The sequence below is a fragment of the Mizuhopecten yessoensis genome, unplaced genomic scaffold (assembly GCF_002113885.1).
Source record: "Mizuhopecten yessoensis strain PY_sf001 unplaced genomic scaffold, ASM211388v2 scaffold3053, whole genome shotgun sequence".
NCBI lineage: Eukaryota > Metazoa > Mollusca > Bivalvia > Pectinida > Pectinidae > Mizuhopecten > Mizuhopecten yessoensis.
Window position 1 is genome coordinate 86,536 of NW_018404852.1, and position 26,431 is coordinate 112,966.

At 35.7% G+C, this 26,431-nt stretch overlaps 3 protein-coding genes across 3 annotated transcripts; 2 read left to right on the forward strand and 1 right to left on the reverse strand.

Annotated features, from left to right (window-relative positions):
• Window positions 1-1,061: 1,061 nt before the first annotated feature.
• LOC110446926 (adenosine receptor A2b-like) lies at window positions 1,062-2,693 on the forward strand. The gene has a single exon (XM_021492271.1). It carries the CDS (start codon window positions 1,062-1,064, stop codon window positions 2,691-2,693), a length of 1,632 nt encoding a protein of 543 aa, XP_021347946.1.
• Window positions 2,694-4,631: 1,938 nt separating this feature from the next.
• On the reverse strand, window positions 4,632-18,738 carry LOC110446927 (ribosome production factor 1-like). The gene is made up of 9 exons (XM_021492272.1): window positions 18,589-18,738; window positions 13,824-13,880; window positions 13,427-13,507; window positions 12,881-12,976; window positions 11,995-12,148; window positions 10,860-10,942; window positions 9,190-9,368; window positions 6,936-7,062; window positions 4,632-6,618 (listed from the first exon to the last, which is right to left on the reverse strand). Exons 1-9 carry the CDS (start codon window positions 18,706-18,708, stop codon window positions 6,577-6,579), a joined length of 939 nt encoding a protein of 312 aa, XP_021347947.1. The 5' UTR covers window positions 18,709-18,738; the 3' UTR covers window positions 4,632-6,576.
• A 2,569-nt stretch (window positions 18,739-21,307) lies between these two features.
• LOC110446923 (deoxyhypusine hydroxylase-like) lies at window positions 21,308-26,040 on the forward strand. The gene is made up of 4 exons (XM_021492267.1): window positions 21,308-21,644; window positions 23,713-23,789; window positions 24,367-24,613; window positions 25,438-26,040. Exons 1-4 carry the CDS (start codon window positions 21,314-21,316, stop codon window positions 25,764-25,766), a joined length of 984 nt encoding a protein of 327 aa, XP_021347942.1. The 5' UTR covers window positions 21,308-21,313; the 3' UTR covers window positions 25,767-26,040.
• The last annotated feature ends 391 nt before the right edge of the window (window positions 26,041-26,431 follow it).

The following is a 26,431-nucleotide window of genomic DNA, read 5'->3' on the forward strand; positions in this document are numbered from 1 at the left end:
TCTTGACAAACAGGTGTTACAAAGCAGCACATAATCTTTCACAAATATTGTGCAACCCTAGAAATAGAATAACTTTATCCATATTCTACCTTTGGGGGAAGCTTTCACTGTGCTACCGAGGTGAATATATGGACCTCTAGTTGTTAGCTGGAGAACAGGTAGCTCAAGTTGTCATAGCATGGTTAGCTTTACAGTTCTGTTAATGTGTTTTGAGAAATCATTTTATTTTATAACTTTATGATTTACCCTAATATTAACGTGTACGCATACTTTTCATATATCAACCTAAGTATTTTAATATTTCAAAACAAGTTAATGTATCGTTATTTACAAATATCCTATTAGATTTTGTTACTGATTTTTCATCTATAAGATGAATTTTTCACCTGGACTCAAGCTTCAATCTGACTTCAATTAGGATTATCTATACATTTATTGTTGTTGCAACCTGCCATTCAAGCGCCTCAAAGGTATCAAACTAGAATTAATAAGCCATCAATGGTGTGGCATTAAAATGTCCAATTGCTAACATGTAATCATTGATCTGAGCTAAATAAGTTTATCAAAATCGGTCGATGAAATGAGGGGGCTCCGACAGCAATCAGTCGAATCAGTTAAGTTGCCGAGATTATACATGAAGCTCACGAATGATATTAAATCATTTAACTGGGAATGTATTGACACCGGTCTTCTCTAGGGAGGGTTAATGTGTTCATGTCTGATTGGAAAGTTTCCCCTGATTAATAATGTCAATTAAGTGAAATGGTCGTATAGTACATTAATTTATATCTACACCATTGTTCCAGAGAGAGATATATAGAGTGATACGTTGTTTCAATGCCAGCAATTGTCCCCACATCGTACAATTGGACAACACGTACACGCCTTCTGGATTAGTATCATTAGTGATATGGATTCAATCGAAAACTGTGTGCAATATGGATACTATACCGCTGTCAAAAACAATGAATAATCGTTTAAAACGAAACATCTCACATGAAACTAGCAGAATGGAAAAACATGTGATTGGTTATTTTTAATTTACATCGTAGATATACAACATGGAAACAACGACGTTATTAACGTTACCGTACAACAAACAATACATCAGCCAAAACTACAATAATAGCTCACAAAGTGTTTTTGTGCGTTGGCAAATTTTTCACACATATTTCGTTTATTTCTTATGTTCAGAAATAGTAATCATCATTCCGACGGTTTTCGGGAACGCTCTTATCCTAACGAGCATAGCGAAGTTCAGACGCCTCAGAACAGACATGCATATCCTGGTGGCAAATCTGGCCGTGTCCGATCTGCTTGTGGGCATTGTGCTGATTCCAACGGATATGATTTTTCTGTGTATACAAGATCAACTGTATGGAGCAGATACAAAATATCTGTGTCTTGCAACGTTTGGTTTGAACATCACACTCCTGTTCTCCTCCGTGTTCAACCTCTGCCTTATTTCCATAGAACGGTATATAGTCATCGTACATCCGTTGTCTTACTCACAGAGGTGTTCTTGGTATCGCCTAAGCAGGGTAATAGCAGGAAGCTGGGTCATCGCTTTTACGATTGGGCTTTTACCCATGATGGGATGGAATAACTGGCAGTCTTCCTTGCCCTGTGATGGTGAATTTGTATTGCCATTATCGTTTAGAGCAATGTTGAATTCCTTACTGGCGATTGTCCTTCTTCTAAATACCGTTATGTACATAATCGTCGTCCGCACAGCCTGGAAACAGATGGACAGAGTAGCAATGGAATTAAGACACAACAGCGACCACTTTGGGCCAAAACAAAGAACACTGAAGCGAGATTTTAGAAAAACCAAAGTGATGATATTAATATTAGGCGTATTTAGTATCTGCTGGGGTCCCTATTGTATATGCTCTCTTGTAAATACATTCATCGGTGATTATCAAATCACAGTTATCGTTAGTAAGTTTTTCTTTCAACTTGGCATTTTAAACTCGGGGTTGAATTGGATTATTTTTGGATTAAAGAACAAGGATTACCGACATGCTTTCAAACAGATACTAAAGTGCAATAAAGAAGGAAATGACACCTCTTTTACAATGACGTCCAGTACGGATAAACCCCGTGGTGGTGGACCGAACAGGTGCGTTAATAATACTGTCCACCCAAAGATATCCAATACGGATGAAACTCTTAACGTTGAGTCGAAGAGGTGTGTAACTCCGTTTCAGCCAAGGGCATATAATACAACTAAAACTCGTAGTATAGGGTTAAATGGGTCCCCCAAAACTACTACCCAACCAAGAACATCTAATACAACTAAAACTCGTAGTATAGGGTTAAATAGTTCTCCTAAAACTACTACCCAACTAAGGACATCTAATACAACTATAACTCGTAGTTTAGGGTTAAATGGGCCTCCCAAAACTACTACCCAACCAAGGACATCTAATACAACTAAAACTCGTAGTATAGGCTCAAATAGGTCTCCTAAAACTACTACCCAACCAAGGACATCTAATACAACTATAACTCGTAGTTTAGGGTTAAATGGGTCTCCCAAAACAACTACCCAACCAAGAACATCTAATACAACTAAAACTCGTAGTATAGGGTTAAATAGGTCTCCAAATACTACTGCTCAGTCAAAGACATTTAGTACGAACAGGAGTTTCGATACCAAGGGTCAAATAGCTGCCCAGTCGAGGAAGTGAAAGAACCAGTCGTTGGGAAATGGATTAATGGACTGATCAAATATGAATGAAAACGAAGGAAAATACTATTTTTGAAATGTGTATCAATTCAATACGCATATGTATTTTCAGAGATTATACGGCCTCTGAAAGTCGTTAGTAAGGATACAGAAAAGAGGTTCCCTAACAACAGCGCCTTAATGACCACACGAGTTGACGATGGACTTTCTGCAATCTATAGTGAAGGAAAAAAACATTCCATAACAGTGATGAGCTTTGGTGCCATACAATTTCTAAGTGAGCAATTTTATCGAAAGCCTTAAAGACGTTTTGATGGAAGCTGGCAATTAAGTGGTCTTGGGCTGCTAATTATTTCGATAAGTGATGCAGACAGATGCTGCATTGTTACTCACAGGATCTGGGACGCCTAACACCGTGTTGGTTATCAATCGTTAAGAATATTTTTTTCCATCTGGATGTTTCATGATGCTGTTGCGGAGGATCTGCTAAAAGTGTTTGTGTTAGGGGACGATACTACGTTTTCTGGAAGGCTGTTCCAAAGTTTTGTAGTTCCGATAGTAAATTTGTTGTCCCTCAGGGATGTCCTGGACTGCTGTGAGAATACCATTTTGGAGTTTCCTCGGTAGCTGTGCCTTGATGCCACATATCTCCATAATTTTACAAAATTGAACGATTCTTTATCGTATACTCCATTTATTATCTGTCTGCATCATTTATCGAAATAATTCATTATTGTATATTTATGAGACATTCATACTATGTTCTAAATCAGATAATTTAACACAAGAATACCTCACACATGTCTTAACATATTTAAACCTAAATGCAGAGTTTTAAGATTATACCTAACAGGATACAGTGTGGTATAGGCTGCTGTTTGCTTTGTTAGTCCCCGAGGTTTGCCGTAACTTCATGGCCATTATAATCTTGAGCCCTGGCATTGCTCATAATATATAACCTTTACTATCGATTAATTTGAAGTTAATCAGTACTCTTCTAACTTTCTAAATTCATATAACTGTTGAATGCATCTCCCCTTCCGTTACAACAGTAGCTCAGACTAATTTGCATTTCCACCTTTTGGCCCCTAGCTTCACCGATGAGTCCTTGAAGGACGTGCCCGCTGTACGTGTATGGTGCAGTGCAATTCATAGCAAAGTGTATCTATCACCGAGTTTTATAGGTACAAGCACATATATGTGTCTTACGTCTTTAATTTAAAAGACAGGCCTGTAATAGGAAGCCTTATTTCTCGGTGTTCTATCTTGAAAACCGTGAAAATGCTTGCTTGGTTCCAGTCAGAACGTCCATAGCGTGTAGTGGAATGAGATTTTGATAAAGTTTTTCGTTTCAAAAGGAAAGCTAGTTCGTGGGATATTGACAGAAGGATCATGGCAGGGATGTTATCGGTCACATGGATAGTGGGGTTCAGTCCGTGCATACGACCAGGGTCACTTGTATGGAATGCAAGTCAATGTTTCTTGAGTGAAACCTCAGCATATTGGTCATTATATATATATGATATACACAAAAGATCGTTGCGCATGACAGCTAGGCTCGAAAGGATCTTTCTTGGCTCTTTCCTGCATTCTTCTCCATTATACATTAGTTTTCGAATGTTATCCAAATCCTGAGGTTTGTTTCCCTGTGATTTTCAAACGATTAAATTTTTTTATTTTTTTTTATTTCTTAAATTTTCAATTGCCTTTAGAAGTTTTCTGCTATCGGAAAAGCTTACGTCATTGTATTCATGAATATTTACAATATAAAAATCCCAGAAATGACGGTTTTAGTATACAAATATTTCAATGACGAAGTTTTTGTTTACCAGTGGATGTCTCAATATTGGAAAAAATGTTTTAGTTGGTGGTTTTTTAACATGAACTAGTAGCTTGGATTGTTCCTATAAAACATCACTACAAAAGACGTACAATCAATTACAGTATTTTTATTACTTAATTTACAATATTAAGGACATAGTTTCCCTCACAAGCTAAGTATCTAATAACATTATCAATAAGATAATTCACTATTCAGAATTGTTTCCAGATCAAAAGAATTATTTGAGTATGTCACCAGACAGGGGAAAGTCTGATATACCACACGTATTTGTTCCCTTTGTATTAACTTGAAGTAAATATATCTTTATGTTAAGTTTATAATAAATTTCATATCTTCCAATGCTTCACCATGTATTACTTTCCAGATATTATTTAACACTAAATTAAATTTGAATATCTTTTCCTTACAGCACTGTATTTAAATATGGACACAGTTCAATGGTTTTGTGACATTGCTATTCCCCAAATACAAAATGACACACACAAATACCATGCCAAAACCAGTTATTAAGCAGATCATCTATCAATTCATATGAATTTGTCATATTCAATGGTGAATACGCATACAGTTTTATCAATTAAACAAAAAATACCTGAATGTTTCACTGCTGGTCCTGTCGCAGACTAAATTCAACTCTAGCTGGCTGAGAAGTTTAATACATACTTTCTAGGAAACATTAATTTTCTCACCTCTGTTAATGCAAGATACACATGTCCCAATGTAGAACTCCCATAACATCACCTAACAGAATTAAACAATTATTCAACAACCTTTAGGTGAAGCTTTGATACTATTAATGTGCTTTGAATTTTCAAGTATGTATTTTTACTAATCTTTCAAAATATATTTTCGGTTAATATTTTTCTTGTTGTTGCATTCGCAATGGTTTTGTTGATATGTACCAAATACCGGGGTAAGAGTAGGAAGAAAAAGTGCCCAACACTTTGTTGTCAATTCTACTCTTTGGTGTAGATTTTTGTTGCCGACCCTCACTAACACCTCCATCCACTAAGACCTGAAGTTGACCACCACAATGGATAATTTCCCCCTCCCCCTTACCTACATATGATAGACTCTACTAGTATAAATCACTCGTGTTACCAACAAAAAGTTCAATATGTTGTATAAACCTTTTAATGAATCAAGTATTTACTGTCTTTTTCAAATATCTTTACCAACACAATGCATACGGAATAAAACGTATACAATATATCTGCCTTTGTGTTGATTCTTTCCAGGGAATTGCTGAATGTCAGTATCCATCGACACATCCACATCCTAAACAGGTAACTCTTCTGTTATATGATCCTCGAAGGTTAATGTTCACATCCAAATGTAATCGGAGTGAGACATACAGTAGTCAACTACAAAAGGCAGCCTCTCCTGATAGAAGCCAGAATTGTGTCAGCACTAGAGGTTCAGGTAGGTGGCCGAAGTTAGGTTGAGGTCCGATGTTCAGGTAGAGATCGTGGTTCAGGGGGGGGGTCAAGGTTCAGGTTGGGGGTCAAGGTTCAGACAGGTGGTCGATGTTCAGGTAGAGGTCATGGTTCAGGTTGGGGCGTCAAGGTTCAGGTTGGAGGTCAAGGTTCAGGTAGAGGACCGAGGTTCAGGTAGACGGCTGATGTTCAGGTTCCGATAGAAGGCCGAGATCCAGGTTTAAGCTCATGATCAGCACATTGATCAGTAGTATTTTTGACAGTAGTATCAGACACAGTAGACCAGAGTGTCAGACCTCTGACTTCAGCACAGTGACTTCATCAGTAGTATCAGACACAGTAGACCAGAGTGACCTCTGACTTCAGCACAGTGATTTTATCAGTAGTATCAACACAGTAGACCAGAGTGACCTCTGACTTCAGCACATTGGTTTTATCAGTAGTATAAGACACAGTAGACCAGAGTGTCAGACCTCTGACTTCGGCACAGTGATTTTATCAGTAGTATCAAACACAGTAGACCAGAGTGACCTCTGACTTCAGCACAGTGATTTTATCAGTAGTATCAGACACAGTAGACCAGAGTGACCTCTGACTTCTCTGCACTATAAGAAGAACTTCCTTCTACTTGTGTCCATTTCATGACGCTGGAAAAAAAAAAGAGTCAATTTCTCATTTTACTGTTCTTATTTTTAACTCAACATAAGAAAGCTCAAATATAACATACAACAATAAGATTGTGATCACATCAAACTAGAAATTTATCCTCACACTTTTACTGTTAGCAAATTTTTATGATTCATATGGAAGGGTAAAACTGATTGTAAATTCTTACGTATTAAAATACCAAATCAAATTTCTGGAAAACATTTCTGGAGATTATTTACGTGAACAGTAAATTTTGTGAGAAAATAGCAATCCCTGAATTTTGATGTTTTTCACTCCGTCTGACAATGAGTCTTACCTTGTGAATCCATTCATATTCTCCATATTTTGAGTCAAATGTGCCTTTTTGTAACGATCGTAATTTCAGTGTAAATCTTGGTCCTAGTTCTTGCAATCCAGCCCTCTTTTCATTTCTAAATACATATCTGTAAAATAAACACAAAGCTCTTAAACAAACCAATCATTCTGTATATTTCTAGGGCAACCACACCAAGGAGATAACAGTTCCAATGATTTTGCATTTTTCTGAGATTTCAAACTGTTTCAGAAATAACAATTGTTACATTAATAACAAAGAGTGAATATAATTCCATGTGATTGTGTTTCAAACTAATAATGCATAACCTTGAATTGTTTACATTGAAACCTCAATAACCAGCAGAGAAAGCATATACGTTTAACCTTATGTACATATACGGCTGAGGAAATATCAAATATATTAAAACGTAAAAAAAACACCACTCAATATAACATCCCTTAAATACTACGTTTGTTTTGAACTCAAACAGTAACTGAAAACTATCTGTTTGTGTTAAAAAAAATTTTTACTCCCTTACCCACCCACAGAACAAATTCCTATATAGGGTTCCTTCAATATATCACCAAACCCCTTTATAATGCCAGCATTTCGAAGGACAAATGGTGGCAGTAAATAATAATAATAATTTGAGGTTCTTATATACCGCTTTATCACAACCTAGTTCATAGGTCGTATCAAAGCGGTTCACAAATTATTATCCGTGGTTATATGGCCTTTGTAACCAGCCAATACCTTTCTCAACTCCTTGGGGAGCATACAGCAGGAGCTGCCATTTTGGCGCCAACAGCTAGCATTCAACAATTCTAGCACTGCCAAACCACATACTCATTTACAGCTGAGTAGACTGGAAAAAGCGGAGTAAAGTATCTTGCTGAAAGATACAACACAGTGCCGTGCCGTGATTCTAACACGCAACCCTTCGGTCACGAGCCCGGCGTCCTACCACTGGACTACCGTGTCACCTCATGTTAATCTTTTTAACCAATTATAAAAGGAAATCTGGTTGTATATTGGACTAGTACTGAGTAAATATCTTAACTGTAAATAAGTAAAACATCAGAAGGATTACTATGAAAGATTTCACAAGTACCTTAGATGAGTGATTTTAAAAATGATAATTAGCAGATTTTTAATTTTAGTCAACAAGTAATTTAACGGGATTTGGTATTGATTATAATTACTACCCTGACTCATGAATGATGAATGAGCAGGTATCCTGACACTATCCTCTGTGGATACGAGTGATTGAAAGCTTTTAGTGTCATGAACGATGTCATGTAATATTTACGAGCTAGATGTACCGTTACCTTTGTGTTTCCTAAGTGACGATCACGTAAAATGATGACTGATGTGAACACATATATATAGCACTGTTTTGATGATGCTCAAATAAATTCTAGCGCAAGGAAAAATTCACAAGCTAAGTACAGTTTAGACAAGCAATATTTTAGTTTAATTTGGAATTTATGTACAGTTTAGTCAATGATATACGAAATTAATTTAGCACTTCTGTTGAGTTTGGTAAATCTCTGCCAGAGTTGAACCTTAAACTACTGTATACCGGACATTTTTCGCTGCAGTTTTAATTTCACCGTTTTTGCCCTCCGTCATGAGGGCGAATTTAACATTCCAGCAAAATTTGCAAACAACATAATATACCTGCCAGCCAGACTGAATCCCCTTTACCTGTGCATGTGACCCAGGTCAGCTGTATACGCCTGCCAGCCAGACTGAATCCCCTTTACCTGTGCATGTGTGATCATAGCTTTGTCAAGGAACCGACAGATCACAGCCATGTTTAATATGTGGGCGTTTTTTATTATTTCCTGGATTACAGTCGCATTCTAGATTGTGGTGGTTGCGGGCAAACACATTTAAAAGGGATGGTAGTTTTATTTTAATTTTAATTAAGATTATGGTTGCCTTCTAGATTCGCACTAGAGGGATTTTCCCTTTAGCTCAGTGGTAGAGCGTCTGACTAGGCAGTCTGGGGTGGCAGGTTTGATCTCTAGTGAAATCTCACTACTCTCTTTCCTGTTACACATATATAAGATACAGCAAAATAAAGCTATATTCTGTGACAATGAACCTATATGCGATGCCTGGAAAAAAAGGTTTTATCTTCAATAAACCTGGTTAACCCTTTCACCCCTAGGTAACTCTAGTAGACTCTACCATACATTGATCTGGGTGAGTCCATTATGGTCTACAGTGGTGAACGGGTTAAACGTACCTGTGATGCCTGAAGAAGATGAAGTCTCGCTGGTTATGAAATGTGATCACTCTACGGCCATGGAATTCAGGGTCGTGGGGAAATAAGGAGGCAAACATGCGTCCGACACTGTGTCCAAGTCTGGTGTTGAAGTTGTTTAGAATGATCTCCGGTTGATGACCTGTCATCTCTCCAACCCTCTGGTAAACAATGTAAAACATATGTAAACACATTATCTCTACACAATCTGTAATAACATCATCGCTTAATGATGTATTATACATATAGCGTCTCTTAATTCTATAATATACACATATACATTGTATACCGTATTTGACCGCAAATAAGCCCCCACCCTTAGTGAAAAAACATCTTGGATATATACCACTGTTTTGATCTATGACCACACTAAATATCATGTACTTATATATTGTAGTTGTTCATGTTGTAAAAACAACAACTAACAGACAGAATATTTAATAACAATCACTAAAAGTTGATTAGTTGATGGTGCTTTTGTATTGGTTGATACAAATATCAGAATGGCAATATTAACAAACTGACGTTGACAGAAAGATTTGATATGGAAAAAAAATATCAATTTGAAAACGATTTCACCTCTCTGTAATAACTTATAAATGTATTCTAAAAAGTATTCATAATTTGCTTCTTCAGTACAGACTATTCCGTCTTTGCGTATTGCAGAGTTATCTTCTCTTGGGAAAAGGTATTGATTGTTACGTCATTGGTTTGTGCGAGAAAATTATGTCGTTTTCTCAACAATTGATGACGTTACTCTCACAAACAAGTGACGTAACAATCAATACCTGCTCCCAAGAGAAGATAACTCTGCAATACGCAAAGACGGAATAGATATAATGGATTTGGTACAAGCACCATGTTTCATTTTACATTGAAAACTGCAAAATACACAACCGGTTAAAAAAATTGAAAGCATGGAGTTCTTTCAGCAACAGAACGATGTTTTGTTTTATGTTAAGCCATCTAGATATCGTGATATTTTGTTATGTTTTACATCATATTCAATAGTCATGTGTTATAATATTCATCTTTAATTCACTCATGAATACAGAATCACAGTACTCAGTAAAGAGTACATGTCACTACATGCTATTTACTATTGTGCCTAATTCAGAAACATAGTTATTTGTAGTATTTTAACTTGGGTTTATGTTGTTTTGCATCCATTTAGCTAAATTGCTTATGTTAGAGACAAAAACTGACATACAATTTTTAGGGAGATGGAGACAAAATTAGGAAGGAGGCTTATTTGTTCCAAGGACATTTGCCAAAGTGGGGAGGGGGCTTATTTGCGGTAAAATACGGTATATACAGAGCATCTTAAAGAATATATAACGACATCATATTACTTTTGTAGTGTGATGGCATATAATTGTGAAATCATGACGTTGTCCTATGGAAACAAACCTGAAGGATAAAAGCTGTTAGTTTTGAAGTTGGTCGCTATATCTCTACTTACCTACATCACATGGGAATCTTTTCCATTTGAATATTATATATTGCAAACAGTTATATCGACTCTCCAACCCTTTGGTTAATGATGCGATATCCATCTCTATAATCTTGATAAACATTCTCATAGATATATCATCTGTCTCATCCTCTAGTAAATCATAAATGATACATTCTTACTAATTTATCAACCTTACCTTAATCTCTGGTGCAAGCCTGACATTGCTCATTTTAAAGTGAGATGTTGGACCGTCAGGTAGATGTGTTAGAATCAGTCCATCTATGTACTGTTAGGGAGGCAATTAGTGAGACCCTCAGATAAATGACCAAGGGAAATACATTCAAGAAAGATGTTTATTCTTCTTTTGAATATTAGTGATAATTTAATACCAGGTAGATAACCATTAATGTGTTACAGTAAATTCTTCAAAGATGATTTTTCATTTGCCAAAGGAAAAGACGATATTAGGATGACCCACTGCAGACAAAACATTAGAGAGTTCCACTAGCTTTCTTTACACACAATTACCTCCCCTTACATTTGTTTTTGATGTAAATGTAACTTGACTGGGACAGGGAACGTAGTTCAGTTAATTAGAGTGACACTACTTGTATAGAATGATCGGTGGTCCAGGGTTCCAATCCTAGTAGTGCTTTACTCATTCACCCCTGAAATTTCATAATGAACTATTCCAGCCTTTGAATTGGAAGAGTTCAAATGTGTCTTCAGGGGTGAATGAGTTAACCATCATACTGTTCAAATAAGTTAGGTCTGCAGTAGGATTACAATTCATTGGGTGCTATTCTGTTCTGAATAAATTTGTAAAATAACACTGGTACAGTCACCTTTTAAACTAAGATACTTAAATTAAATGCTATAATTATGAAGTTTGACATCTTTTTTTGAGTGCCGATATCATAAACTTGTAAGGTTAAATCTGACAGTACAAGTTAAAAAGCTTTCAATTAAGATTAAAACAATTTTAATTTCAATTTGTTTCTTGATTTGAGATGTTCCCCGCTGACTATCTCTTTTGGCTGTCACTGCATCTAAGGAAACACCAAATTTTAGGATGTACTTGCTTGGTAACCAGTATGGGTCCAAATAAATTCCAACTTTCGTTTTATTTAGGAACATGATGAAGAAAAAACTTATCTTTTAAAACTCTTGATCTCGTAGGAGTCTAAAAATTGATATCTTACAAGAAAACCAAAAATAAAAAAATTGATTTTCAAATATCCCATACATTTTAGTGTTAAATGACTTTCAATATCCTTGTTTTATTTCAAATAACTCCTATTTTTTCTATTATTTTTGTTATAAAAAGATACTGGGCTGTTGATGGTTCTCGTTGACTACCATAATGTCGGTAAAGTCTCTGGACAGAGCTTGAGGGATGATCTTCTTCAGGTCCAGTCCGCGACGGTAGTAAATCTCTGAGTTTGGAAAACTCTTCTTTAGCTCTTTACAAAACTTATTGGTTCTCTGAAATAAGACATAAAAAAATATATTCTGATTTTATCATTTTTTCAAGTTAATTCAAAACAAACAAATCCTTGAAGTTCATGTACTGATTTGACGAATTGGTTTAGACAAAGTTATCCTTCTAAATAAGTTGTCTCAGTAGTATAACTTTATAAGATTTATGGAGTATAAGTGAGCATTTTGAGGTTGTTAAATATGCACAGATCAATCTCATTTGTGAAATGTTTGATCGTTTTAAGTCCTGTCTATACATCAGTAACCATTAGTCAACACCATAAATTAAACAGGGCATGCTGTTATCCACAATGAGGCACTGTTCAGACAAAGGAACATATCTTAAATGTGATTTAACTTTAAATTAAACCATTTCATCAAAAAAAAAAATTATTAAGATATAATACTGAGGATTTATTTCTATAAGCCATTTAAAGCCCTTTGGGGCTATTTTATTGCCACAATGAAGCCCTATTCCCAATGGATAATAGCATTTTTTCCCAAATTTTTTTTTTTTTCAATTTTAAAAATGTCCACCATATTTATATATAATCATATGACAATGCATCATCTAAAATCTTATATGAAATAATGCTTTAGTCTTTTTAGAAATTATCTGCAAGGCAACCAATTTTTTGAAGATCTATCGATGGCAATAATAGTGTTTTATATGGACTTTGGCGATCCTGTTTTCGTGTATACATCCTATAGATTAACGTAGATTAAAATATAACATACAGAACTGGGTCTATCACTAGTGGTGATGAGTATTTTGGGGAGAGTTTCCCTTCTGAAATAGGAGGACATCTCATCTTGAGCTTCATCTTTCATCACCTAGTCAGAGAAAATATAAAATGCTTGTAAATTGTGGAAAATCAAACGTATCTGTATTATTACATTATAAACATTTGCTTAACAAGGCATGCTACATTATGTAAGGCTGTTGTCTAAATAATCATATTCATGACAGTCATATGAAATTTTGCTTATTCCATGATATATGTAATTTAGAACATTTACAATTTTTACACATTTTTTCACGTTTACTTCAATACCTGAAATGGAATCTTTGGTTCATCTCCATCCCATTCTTTGGTCACAGTTTAACGTATCTAATTGATCTCTTAAATTGTTTTGAAGCTTCTTGTAAAATATGATAATTTCATTAGCTGTTTGCTACGGACAATCAGTTTCGTGTGAGAATATTACATACCAGACTAAATTGAATTTTATAATATTGAAACTGTAGGAAAGCTTAATTAATGGGTGTTTCTAGTCAGTTACCTCTTCGTCCTGGGCATTCACCATAGTCTCATCAGGGATTCTCATACTCTCGATTGTCTTAGGAACCTGCTTTGGTGGAGCCTTGAAAAAGATGGGTAATAGTGAAATACAAGAACTTAAATTAGTGACATTTCCTCAAATAAACTGAAAATCAGATATCATTGATCTTCCTTACAGCTCTAGTTCTTCATCCATTCAGCATTATCAACAAGAATTGTACACATACAATGTTTTTTTAATTTCATTTTCTGCAATCTATTGTTACCAAAATGTTTTCTGCAATCTATTGTTACCAAAAAAGAAATTAGAAGTTTATTCTATTATTGATGTGTGACATACAACTAAAGAGTCTGATATAAATAATCAGCGACGCCTAAAAGTGCTGTATCAAACTTACCTTGTCACCTAAAGCTTCATTTTCTTTCTTTTTTCTCTTCTTCTCTTTAATTTTTTCCTAGTAGAAAGAAAGTATACATGTTATCTTACTTGAATGTCATATAATAATTTAAAAAATTGTATTAATAAATTAATAATGAGCATGCGGTAAAAAGCAAACGTAATAGTTACACAAGAAGATATGATGTAATTATTATTTAATTGTATAATGTGTATACAAATGTACTAGTAATATTCCACTGAATCAATGACGTTTTATACTACTAGTCTATGATTTACTGATCATGATGTTCTGCGACTGATCATGGTTTTTATGGTATATAAAAACTTAGGATGTATGTACAGTGATGTATGGAGCAGACCACACAATTGATTTTATATAAAGCTTTTAAGATCATCTCCTGGTATAAAACTCATTACATAATATTTTTCATTTATATGGGTCAAATACTAACATTCTAATGTAACTACATGATGCTGATGTAAATAATAAAGGAGTTAGGTATGTAACGTAACCAACGTATTTTACTTTAGCCTGCCAATATGCTCCCCCCTACCCCACAACCGTTTCCAATGGGTAGAAATGAAGAAAATTTCTTTTGATTAATTCCAAACTTCACTCCTCTGCTGTGCTCATTCTACTGAAGTCACCAAGAAGTAATCCTGGTAAAACTCATGAAACTTTCATTTTATAACTGAACGAAAGCTAAAAACTAGCAAAACTACTTGGTAATGGTAAAAGTATTTGTAAACTGGACAATTACTTCATGAATTCTACTATAAAATTACACCAGCCATACATGTGTAGTTAAATTTTCTTGTTATGTTTCCCCAGGACAACTTGACACTCTTGCAGCCTGAATCAAATAGTGTTGGGTTCCCTTTAGTAGAGATTATGTGTTCAGTAGTAATTTAGTATCTTGACTTTTTCACTCGGCAGTCGGGTACCAAAACAATTTTGCTACTTGCATATAGCAGTCAGGTCCCTTAGTATTATAGGTAAATATGCCAGGCTTTAGTAAACTGGGTATCAAGGTAATAGGACTGTCACCATTTCTCAGTAGAATTTCTTAAAATTTTGTAGTTATATTGCTTTGAAATAAAGAAAATTTCTGCCACAAACAAAATATAGGTTGTCAGAATTTTAGGGATTTTAAATGGAAATTTATGTAAAAAGGAGTGAATTTTGAAAATAATATGAAAGACACAATTTTTTGCAAAATAATTTCAATAACAAGAGGCCCAATGGGCCTGCATCGCTCACCTGGTATAAATCTCACACTTGTAACCTTAAAAGTGATCTAAAATAAAGCTACAGGCAAAATATCAGTATTTATGATTAAAATTCATTCAAAAGACCCTGTTATTTTTTTATAAAACATTTCACCCCTGTAATTGAAAGTCGAACAAATTTTATAGCCTTTCATCTCAGGATGCAATTTGCAAAGTATCAACATCCTGGGACCCATGGTTATTCAGAAGAGGTCGTTTAAAGATTTTAAACAAATTTGACCCCTGTGACCTTGAATATAAGTCAAAGTCATTCACTTTAACAAACATAGTAGTCCTTGATCCCAGCATGCTACTGACTAAATATCAACATCCTGAGCCTTTTGATTATTCAGAACAAGTTGTTTAAATATTTTGAACATATTTGCTCCTTGTGACCTTGAATATGATTCAAGGTCATACATTTAAACAAACTTGGTAGCCCTTGATCCTAGTATGCTACTGACTAAATATCATCACCCTGGGCATTTTGGTTATTCAGAAGAAGTTGTTTAAAGTTTTTAACATATTTGACCCCTGTGACCTTGAATATGGGTGAAGGTCATTCATTTGAACAAACTTTGTAGCCCTTCATCTCAGCATGCTACTGGCCAAATATCATCACCCTGGGCATTTTGGTTATTCAGAAGAAGTTGTTTAAAGGTTTTTTAAGACAATTGACCCCTGTGACCTTGAATATAATTGAAGGTCATTCAATTGAACAAACTTGGTAGCCCTTCATCCAAGCATGCTACTGGCCAAATATCATCTCCTTGGGCAGTTTGGTTATCAAGAAGAAGATGTTTAAAGTTTTTAACATATTTGACCCCTGTGACCTTGAAAATGGGTGAAGGTAATTAATTTTAACAAACTTTGTAGCCCTTCATCCCAGTTTGCTTCTGGCCAAATATCGACACCCTAGGCCTTTCAGTTATTAAGAAGAAGTCGTTTAAAGTAAAATATTGACACCGGACGACGGACGGACGGATGACGGACGCCGTGCCACGGCATAAGCTCACTTGGCACTTCGTGCCAGGTGAGCTAAAAATGATACATTGTACTGCCATATATTAGAATTGCATTAATGTAAATCAAGCAGGTACTAATTGTAATGGGGGACCAATACAGAAGTCCCCCAAACTGCCCCCATAGTCGCAAAGATACATCAGAAAAGGATCACAATGGCATAAAACACCTTCATACTAAATTTGAGTGAAATCGAACAATATCTGAATTTCGACCAATCTGAAGCCTTCATGTTGTTGGTATGGCAACGAAAGCTATGCAGTTGAATTAGCAGTTCCCTAATACCACTATATACCAATTTTCATAAAAATCAGACAATAAATAAATTTCGACCATTCAGAAGCCTCAATGTGGTTGCTATGGCAACAAAACCTATGCAGTTGAATTCGCAGTCTCCTAATACACCTATATATCTATTTGTATCAAAATCGAACAATATATACCCCATAGTCGCAAAGAAGCATCAGAAAATGATCGCAATGCCTTTATACATGACAAATTTGGAATGCATTGGAAAAAATATCTATAAAACATGTAAAATAGGATAGGTGACATTGGCTATCTTTAGCAAACACCTTTAGAAATTTTAAATTCCCAAAAATTTCAAAAATTCATGGTGACCATCTTGGATGGTAATCGGAAAAACAAAAAAGTGTTTGCACATCTAAAGGCTATCAGTAATAATCCCTCAAAGTTTGGTGAAGATCTGACTTAGAAAAGTGTTGGATACCTTTACGGAGGAAAACAGAAGAAGAAAGAAGAAAAATAATAATAAGAATCGGAGAAAAACAAAAAGTACCCAAACGAATTAATTAATAAATGGTGAAATTGTGTAAAATAAATTAACTATAAACGATTAAAAATTGACATTTTATAATAAAACCATATACACATAGTAATTGCATGTAAGAGTTATCTTTCTTGAAAAATTCTTGAAAAACTTCATAGTAGTGCAATAGGTAGCCGGTTTCCTGAAGTTCAGAATAATGGACACATGTGACTCATTGATAAAAAAAAACCTGAATGAATGCCTGGATTGCTTTGAAATACTTTAATATTGAGAGAACACACTGTTCTGTCAATAATAAACATACAATATTCATCACAACTCTAGACTCATTAGAATATGTGGAAATTGTGATACTGTCTCCCTACATTGGATCTTTAACTAAGGATGTACTTCCTATTACCGTTTATCAATACACTCATTCGACGTTAAAGCACATTTGAAATCACAGAAAAAAAAAGAAAAAAAAAAAGTTTTAGAAGTCTGTGTTATAATACGGTACCAGATTTGAAGAACCTGTGGCAGATTTTAATAGGATTATGGTCACCTTCTGGCTTCAAGCTAGAGGGAACTTCCCTTGGGCTCTGTGGTAGAGCGTCTGACTAGGAAGTCTGGGATCTTGGGTTGGATCCCAGGTGGAAGCACACTATTCTCTTTCCTGTTACAAATGGTATATGTGGCCCTCCCTGTTGTGACCTGGGTTGTGGTGTTCAAGGGTGAACACATTTAAAAAGGGGGGAGTAGTTTGGCAGATTTTAATTGTACAGTCACAGGATTATGATCGTCTTCGAGCTACTGGGAATTGTCCTTTAGCTCAGTGGTAGAGCGTCCGACAAGGAACCTAGGGATCGTGTGTTCGATCCCCAGTGGATAAGCACACTATTTTCTTTCCTGTTACATACCTATATTTGTTCATCAAAAAATGAAACTGATCAGCAGATGATCCGTGAAAATTAAGTGACCTACGCCAGGTCGGGTAAAACCACTAACTTGCGTAAAATACGATCCATGTGCAACATGTGTGTGAAAGTGACGATTTGTTTCTAAAATATCAGTTTGAAGAGCAACCCAGGCGCGGGTTGCTTTTTCCCTGCATATTATAGAGGAACAGAGTTCTGACGTAAATCAATGACAGACCGATAATAAAAAAAGTCGATAAAACGTCAGAATGATTCTGACTATATTTCAGGCAGAGTTACATCAAGTTTCTAAGTAGCCAATGTTTTCAGTAAACATCATTTAACAAAGTATTATTAACCTTGTCGTAAATTAATGATTTTTAATAATATATTGCAAACGTTAATGCTAAAACGATTTGGGTTATTTTTAGTAACAAATCTATACTCCAACTGGCGTATAAAATCAAAATCAAATCGTTGATTTTTTTATTTGATTTGAGTTTAATTTGCGTATTATACGCAAGTTTTTTGCATGGTGGTTTTCCCCAACCTGTACATCGTGAATGGAAATATGGTTTCAAAGTAGTTGGAATATAACAGGAATGTTATAAACGTAATTATTCAACTCATATATACAGCTGGAATTGTGGTGTGTTGAACTGTCGGTCGTGCTAGTTACTCGTCACTCAATGTGGATGCGAATCGTGGATGTGTTCGACATGTGTGATCATAAAACATTTTCATGTAGATCTGTATGTCATAATTATTATTTTATACTATTTTACCTTCCTCTTCTCAATCTTCAACTTCATGTATGCTGCTTTTCTAAGTTGTTTGTTCCTTATACTTGATATATTTGGTTTTGGGATCTCAGAAACAGCCATGCTTTCATCTTTGGAAGCCATGTTGGATTTTACCCTATTCGGAAGTTGTTTGGCCTTTTATAACATTCATAGGTGTTCCGAACAGTACAAAAGGTCTCCGGTGCCTGTAACATATCGATAGTATTGTAGTTGGAAATATCTACTGTTTCCTTGGTTCGTAATAATAAATTAAGGAAATCTACTTATCAATGCTGTCCTTTTTCAGTAAAACGTTTCATCTAATGTAGATATATTTATGACAGATAAAGGCTTTATTGGTATGAAACGGTCACAGGGACCTGCTCATTTGTTAGTTATATAAGGACCTAAATTAAGATGTTCAGAGTAATTTTACACGTTTAAGGGGTTTAAATTGTAATTTGCGGTATATATACGATCGGTGAGGGTGGCATTTTTACGGTTGTTACGGGTTGTTTCGCCCTCAATCCCGTTCGCCCTAGGTTGTTTCGCCCCAAAACATTTTTTTAGGGCGAAACATTGTTTGGTAGTTTCTATCAATTTTCGTAGTTTTAAGTCACAATTTAAGTTTTGTTGATCTTCCATATCATTTAAACCAATTTTATAAAAAAACAACAACACGTGTTTGTGTTGTTTTTAGCGAGTGTGAAAAACGGCAGCTGTGAAAAGCTGACTCTGCCCTCACACAGCTGCGTATTTTCCCCCAATATAGAAAGTTATCAATAAGTTTAGTTGATATATTCAAATATTAATTAATATATAAGCGTTTAAATTAATAATTTATTTTTAGGACGAACGGGATTTAGGGCGAAACAACCCTCAGTGCGAACGGGATTGAGGGCGAAACAACCCGTTACCCATTTTTCCCGAAAATTATCAGTCATTTCAAACTGAAGCTAAACATATTGACTGTCGATAGTTTTGGTATTTTGACATAAAACAATGTCAATTCGCATTTATGTTTTCAGGAAATAATTCAAAATAGATCGACTAAAAAAGAGCAAATAACTCTTAAGGAATTAATTTTGGGTGTTGCCCAAAATTTTAAACTCAGAAAAAGACAGATTTTTGCACTTATCTAAAAATAATAACTTAGAATTGTCACGTCGGTTTTACATATATACTTCATTCTGCCATCAAAAAATATATAGAACTTCTTTTTTGCTGAGATTGGGATACTTATACTTGCAATTATTTTTTTAAGAAGATGTTATCCTAAACTATGTCAAGCACTGCCGAGCGTAGAAAGCAAGAATTTATCGGACAATATTTCCATTGACAAAACACAGATCTTTGTCATTGTGAAATAGTATGCATACATACAAGGGCAACACCTAATGAAAAGGATGTACAACACGCTAAGCTTTTATGCTAACATTGGTTATTAATCACCTAATGGAGTGATGCTTCATTGTCTTTGATTTATTTTTAAATTGGTATGATAAATCACTCCTGGTGACCATGTGTATTTGGAAACCACCGGTGAAAGACAGGTATGTCTATCATGAAATATACTCTAACTTTGAAATAACACTTTACCTATATACCTAATTCCAACAGATGGTATAGTCCTCTCCCAACTGACAGGGTGATCACCACACCGTGACATTAGAACAATAAGATTAGGTATAGTCAGTCCGGTGAGCCTTGATCACTGAGGACCCCTACTAATATATATACCAAGCTATTTGGCATTTACGGCTTATAGAATATGTACCAAATAATTTGGATGAAAAACATTAAGTGATGTTTGCACTGTGTGATGTTTCACCGCGTATGAACCCCTCGATATGCACGTGCCGAATATTCATGAGGTCAGCCTCGGTTCAGATCTGAGCCTGTCGTTTTCTTTCATGTTAAACCGTTTCAACTGGTTCAACCGGATACGCGAACTGGCCTCGGGGCATTAGTTTAACGCGATCGAAACGGTTGTACCGGTTTGACCAGACTTGTTCGTTTGTGAACTAAGGTCAGACATAGTAATCTGTTGCTGCTTTCAAGCGGGCTTTGACAAAGCCCTGCAAGGCTGCAAAAACATTTGCTTGTCCGCCAGGATTTTATCCGAAAATGATAAATTAAAAACAGACAAACCGGTTGAATCGGATACGCAAAAGGGGCTTACATTTCGTGTATCCCGATTGGAACGGTACAAACGAACGCACATGGACCGTTCTATAAGCAGAGCTTAAATGCACAGTTTCGGAGTATAAATAACAACGTATCAAGAATAGTATGCCCTTCTTTCACGTGTCCACTGAATTACATAACATATCTTAAAAAAGGACCTATGGTTTGTTATTGTTAAAGAAAGAAATATCCGCGCAAAAAAGCAATTGTCTAACCCGGGACTTAGATAACTAATCTAAGTCCGTGGTCTAACAGAGCATTTACGTTTCGGTCAGGTACGTCTGGAAACCTCAATACGGTAGGTGCGGTACCGATATTCCTGTGGTCATCCTCGGTTCAAATCTGTGCCTGTTGTTTCTTAAAACATGTTTAATCGGTTCAACCGTTTCAACTGGATACGCCGCGAATGTAGCCCTATGGTCCAACCGGTCCAACCATTTCGACCGCGATAATATCATTAACCTGAATAATTCATCAGATCTAGTGAAGTGCGTATATTTTTCAAGTTTACATGATCATATCCGGTTGTTTACTTCCGCTTATGCAACTCGCCAAAACGTGGTCGATCTGTCAGAACTATATAACGACAAACATGGCTTTTGCGGAAAGTGACACACTAGAATCAATCGGAAGAGTACTTCAAGACAAATCAAAACCTTTAAAGGATCGGTTTAGAGCCCTGTTCACGCTGAAAAATCTCGGAGGAAAAGATGCTATAGATTCAATCGCAGCCTGCTTTGACGATGAATCGGCGCTATTGAAACACGAGCTTGCTTACTGTTTAGGGCAGATGCAGGATACGTATGCCCTGCCTACTCTCACAGGTGTCTTACAGGACACACGACAGGAGGCTATGGTTAGACATGAAGCAGGTACGTCAGATATGAATTTATCAGCCATAAAATAATAATAAGCAACTGGCCATGGGTTTACAGGAGTTTGGCGTTACAAGCCTATAGGGGATATTTTTCATCTAACTGTTACATTGATGTAATGTCAAACCACTGAGTCTTTAAAGTTGTTAAGAATAAAAATGGAAATGTTTTGACCTCAAATATTTCCGGGGTATTGCTGATAGGCTACATGTATATGGAAGTTGAAACACGCGGTGCACTGTCTCGGGGGAAATAACAAAATCATGACAATAATAAATAAATCCATAGACCGCATTAATCAGTTATAATATTCAGCACGAATATGTATGCCATGTCAACATCAGAATTAATTGATAGCAGTATATGTTTGTACATGCAGCAAACTTGATGTCACCCTATCCAACATGATTTCTGTATAACACTCTCTGGAGTACACCAGTAACTATGTGTAATATAACTTGGTTACTCTTTTTTGTCTGAATATCACTAAGTGACAATGCTATTTTGTATATCCTGTAAAATCGTGTGTGTCATTGGGCATAACTGTTATACAAAAATGTAACAGGAAAAAGAGAAATCTAACGTCCAGACTGTTGTTCAAACCAGTCAGGACCCTGCTGCATACTCTAGACAGACACTTGATGAATTAAGCTACCTGGTCGCCAATGATCGACCCAGTCCAGTTCTGCTACATTCCTCCCACCTTTTTCTAAGTCTTCGCCCCCAAAGACAAAGTACACTATAATTACAATTCCGGTTCGGCTATTCCCTTGCTAAGCATTCACCAAATGCTTGAAACAAGAACACTCTACATATTGAGCTACCTGATCTCTGACGATTAACCCAGTCCAGTTCCACTACAATCCTCCCTCCTTTTTCGAAGTCTTTGCCCCCAAAGTCACAACTATATACAACTCGGGTTCAGATATCCCCTTGCTAAGGGTTAGCAAGCTTGCCAATTTTGTAACAGGAGAAAGAAAAATGTAACAGCCAGACCGGGTTCGAACCCGGGACGGGAATCTAGACTGATGCTCTATCAATTGAGGCTACCTGATCGCTGACAATCAACCCAGTCCAGTTCCACTGCATATATGTATTACATATTTAATAATAAAAAATCATCTGTACAAAAAGAAAGATTTCGAAGTCAAGTCACTACAAAACTCTATCAGACTTAATAACTAGGTTATTTGGTCAGTGTTGATTGATGCAGCTCTGATCTAGTGCAGTCTATTTAGTATTAACTAGCCTCCTATTTAAGCGTTTTCATTGACAAAACAAAACAACAACTTTCTACAGTACTTATACACCATTTAACTGAAGCAGCAAAGAGACATTGCAAAAGTCAAGACTAAGATTTGCATCTTAGACCTATCCTCTAAACTTGATTATCAATGATAATTATATTTACCAAATAAATTCAGATGTATAGGAGGCACGGTAGTCTAGTGGTAGGACGCCGGGCTCGTGACCGAAGGGTTGCGGGTTCGCGCCACGGCACGGCAATATGTTGTATCTTTGAGCAAGATTCTTTACTCCGCTTGTTCCAGTCTACTCAGCTGTAAATGAGTATGTGGTTGGATAGTGCTATAATTCTTGAATGCTAGCTGTTAGCGCCGAAATGGCAGCTCCGGCTGTATGCTCCACAGGGAGTTGAGAAAAGTATTGGCTGGTTGTAAAGGCCCTATAACCACGGATACTAATTTGTGAACCACTTTGAGACGACCTAAGAACTAGATTGTGATAAAGCGGTATATAAGAACCTCAAATTATTATTTAATTATATAAATTCTGTATATGGCAGGATGACTCAACCGAAACCATCAGAGGTTAGTTTAGTAATGTGTACATTACTACATTGTATAGGTATATAACTTTTATAGCAAAATGCCTCAACCTTAATCTGTAGAAATTTTATCATTTTACTACATATTACCTTTGAGGTTGATATGTTCGGACCTCAAAAGACGTTGCAATTGTCATTTTTGTTATTAAAATTTATTATTATGTGTACTAAAAGATGTTGTAAAAAGACTTATATAACATTTGTATCTTTTGTTGATAGGAGAAGCACTTGGGGCCATTGGCTGTTCAGAATGCATTGAAGTTTTACAACAATATGCAAAAGATCCAGTAATAGAGGTTGGTATCTTGGATGAGTTTGGTGCGATGCAAGTAGGATGGTTTGCCATACACAATTTGTACCTGTGGCGTCCATCTATCCAATGACTTTTCCTTGTTTTTGCTTTTCTGCCTTTATTAACGGACATAATAATGAAACTTAAATATTCCATACAAGTATAGTTCAAAGCTTGCATTTCAGAAATTTACATGTTTTTCTAGGGCAGTTATATGTGTACTGAATTGTGTCTTGTGTCATGCTTTCTTCTAAAACATAGTTTTAGAATGTGAACCAAGGGAGACAATCCTTACACATTAAAATAGGTGAAGCTATAATTGAGCACCTTGTCTTATACTTTCAGCTACTGACATAAAGCACAGTATGCTTTCCCATTTCAGCTCATTTTAGAAAATGTTTTACTTAAAACTACAGAGTATATAGCAATGAATACTTAAGTGAGTACATTAACACTGCAGTCTAACTGGATATAAACACAACTGTACTGCATCTCATACAAATGAGAGTAGTTAGTCCCACGCCAGCAGTAAACTTGTTCACAATTGCTAGATCTATTTTTTTTTTGTGTTCCTATTACAGGTGGCAGAAACCTGTCAGCTTGCACTGGAAAGGTTAGAATGGTTGAACAGTGAGAGAAGTAAGACAGAGAAATTGTCGACCAATCCATATTCATCAGTAGATCCAGCCCCTCCTAGTGTTTCCGAAGACGTCAACAGCTTGAGAGATGCCCTTCTCGATGAATCATTGTCCTTATTCAAAAGATACCGGGCCATGTTTTCTCTCCGAAACAATGGCAGTGATGAGGCAGTCATCGCCCTGGCTGAAGGTAGGTCTAAGAAAAAAGAGCATGACTTTCATTTTTTTCTGATTATTTACTGAAATGAAAGAAGTCACTGTCGGTAAAAAGAAAGATTTATTTCATCAAAACTTTGGACTTGTTCACAATGAGAATTGATGTCCTGACAAAGTTGAGTACTTAAAGTACCAGGTATAAATATTTAAAAGAAGCAAATACCTGTACATATAAGTGTGCAGACATGTTTGCTTCGAAAGTGATAAGACTTGAGAGATTTCAAAAGGTTTAAAAAGCTTCTAGAGAGATTAATAGGATCTGCAGACAGTCCTTTTACCTTGCACATACAGAAGTTTCTTAGGCCAAACAAATTGTGTGTAACAGGTATCCTGACCTACCCTAGGTATTTCTGCTGACCTAGAACTTTTTATTTCCTATTAGTATCCAAAATTCATTTTATTATCGAGGCAAAGCTCACAGTCACTCATTAAAATTATTTTCGACATTATTGGAGCCTGACCCCTTTCTTGACAGCTTAATTAATAGTCACAGTAATGTGTGGAAATGCATTTTAAAATTTTATATAATGCATCATATTGATCTTACTGGCCTACCCTATTTATTTCTTGCATGATACCTGACACATGCATAATTTTTGTTTTCGCCTTATTAAAACTAACACTGGAATAGCATTGTGTTGTCATGGAATTCGATAATCTTATTTCATGGTATTATTCAGAAAGTAATTAATTGATGACAGTTTTAGGTTACTTTTGGACAATGTCCCTTTTATTTATCCAGTGTACATTGTTTAGCATTAATAAATAATAATGATGATTATCTTTTTAATTTTTCAGGTTTAAAGTGCAAAAGTGCATTGTTCCGACATGAGATAGCATATGTGCTTGGTCAGATGCAGAACAAAGTTTGTGTCAAACAGCTGTCAGAAAATCTGAAGGATAAGGGTGAGAGTTCCATGGTGCGACATGAGTGTGCGGAGGCTCTGGGCTCCATTGCTACCGAGGACTGTACGCAGATTCTGGCTGAATATTTAAAGGACTCGGAGAGAGTGGTCAAGGAGAGTTGTATAGTGGCTCTGGACATGAGTGAATATGAAAACAGTGGTCAGTTTCAGTACGCTGACTCGCTAGTCAAAGCCCAGAGTGTTGGGACAGAAGTGAATTGAGGAAAATTAAACATTTCAAAATGATACAAATGTATTTTTAGTCTCTTGTGATAAGTTCATTATGTTAATGGACTACATTACATTAAAACTTATACAGAAGTTAAATATGTCTCACTGATGCATAAGTTAAAAACTTAACTTAACTGTACTCAAAGTGTGGGAGGTATTTGATTAATATCATACCCCAACCCAAGTAAGGATGACAAAATATTTAGTTTGTGAAAAACTGTTTGCCCATCTTGTAATTTGATAATTTTCTGAATAATAATAATAGCTATTTATATATAGTGCTCTATACTGCTTAAGCTAGCAGCTCTAAAACTCTTTAAAAATTATTATAAAAGACATAAATATTTATCAGTTAATTAAAACTGAATAAATATATATATATATATATACAATAAAATAAAATGTTTACCGGTACACATAGACAATTGATATAAAAAACTTAGCCCTATTCACAAGGATACAGTTTCGGCACTGCATCTTCTTTGGATGTGTCCTATCTATTTCAGTCAGGAACTTGAGGAAACCCAGAAAACATACCCACAAGATGTTCTTATTAGCAATGGGGTATAAGAAGTTTGCATTAAATATTAAATTTGTATCATATTAAAAAAAACCAAAAAAAACAGCACTAATAATATCACAAATATGCAATAAAC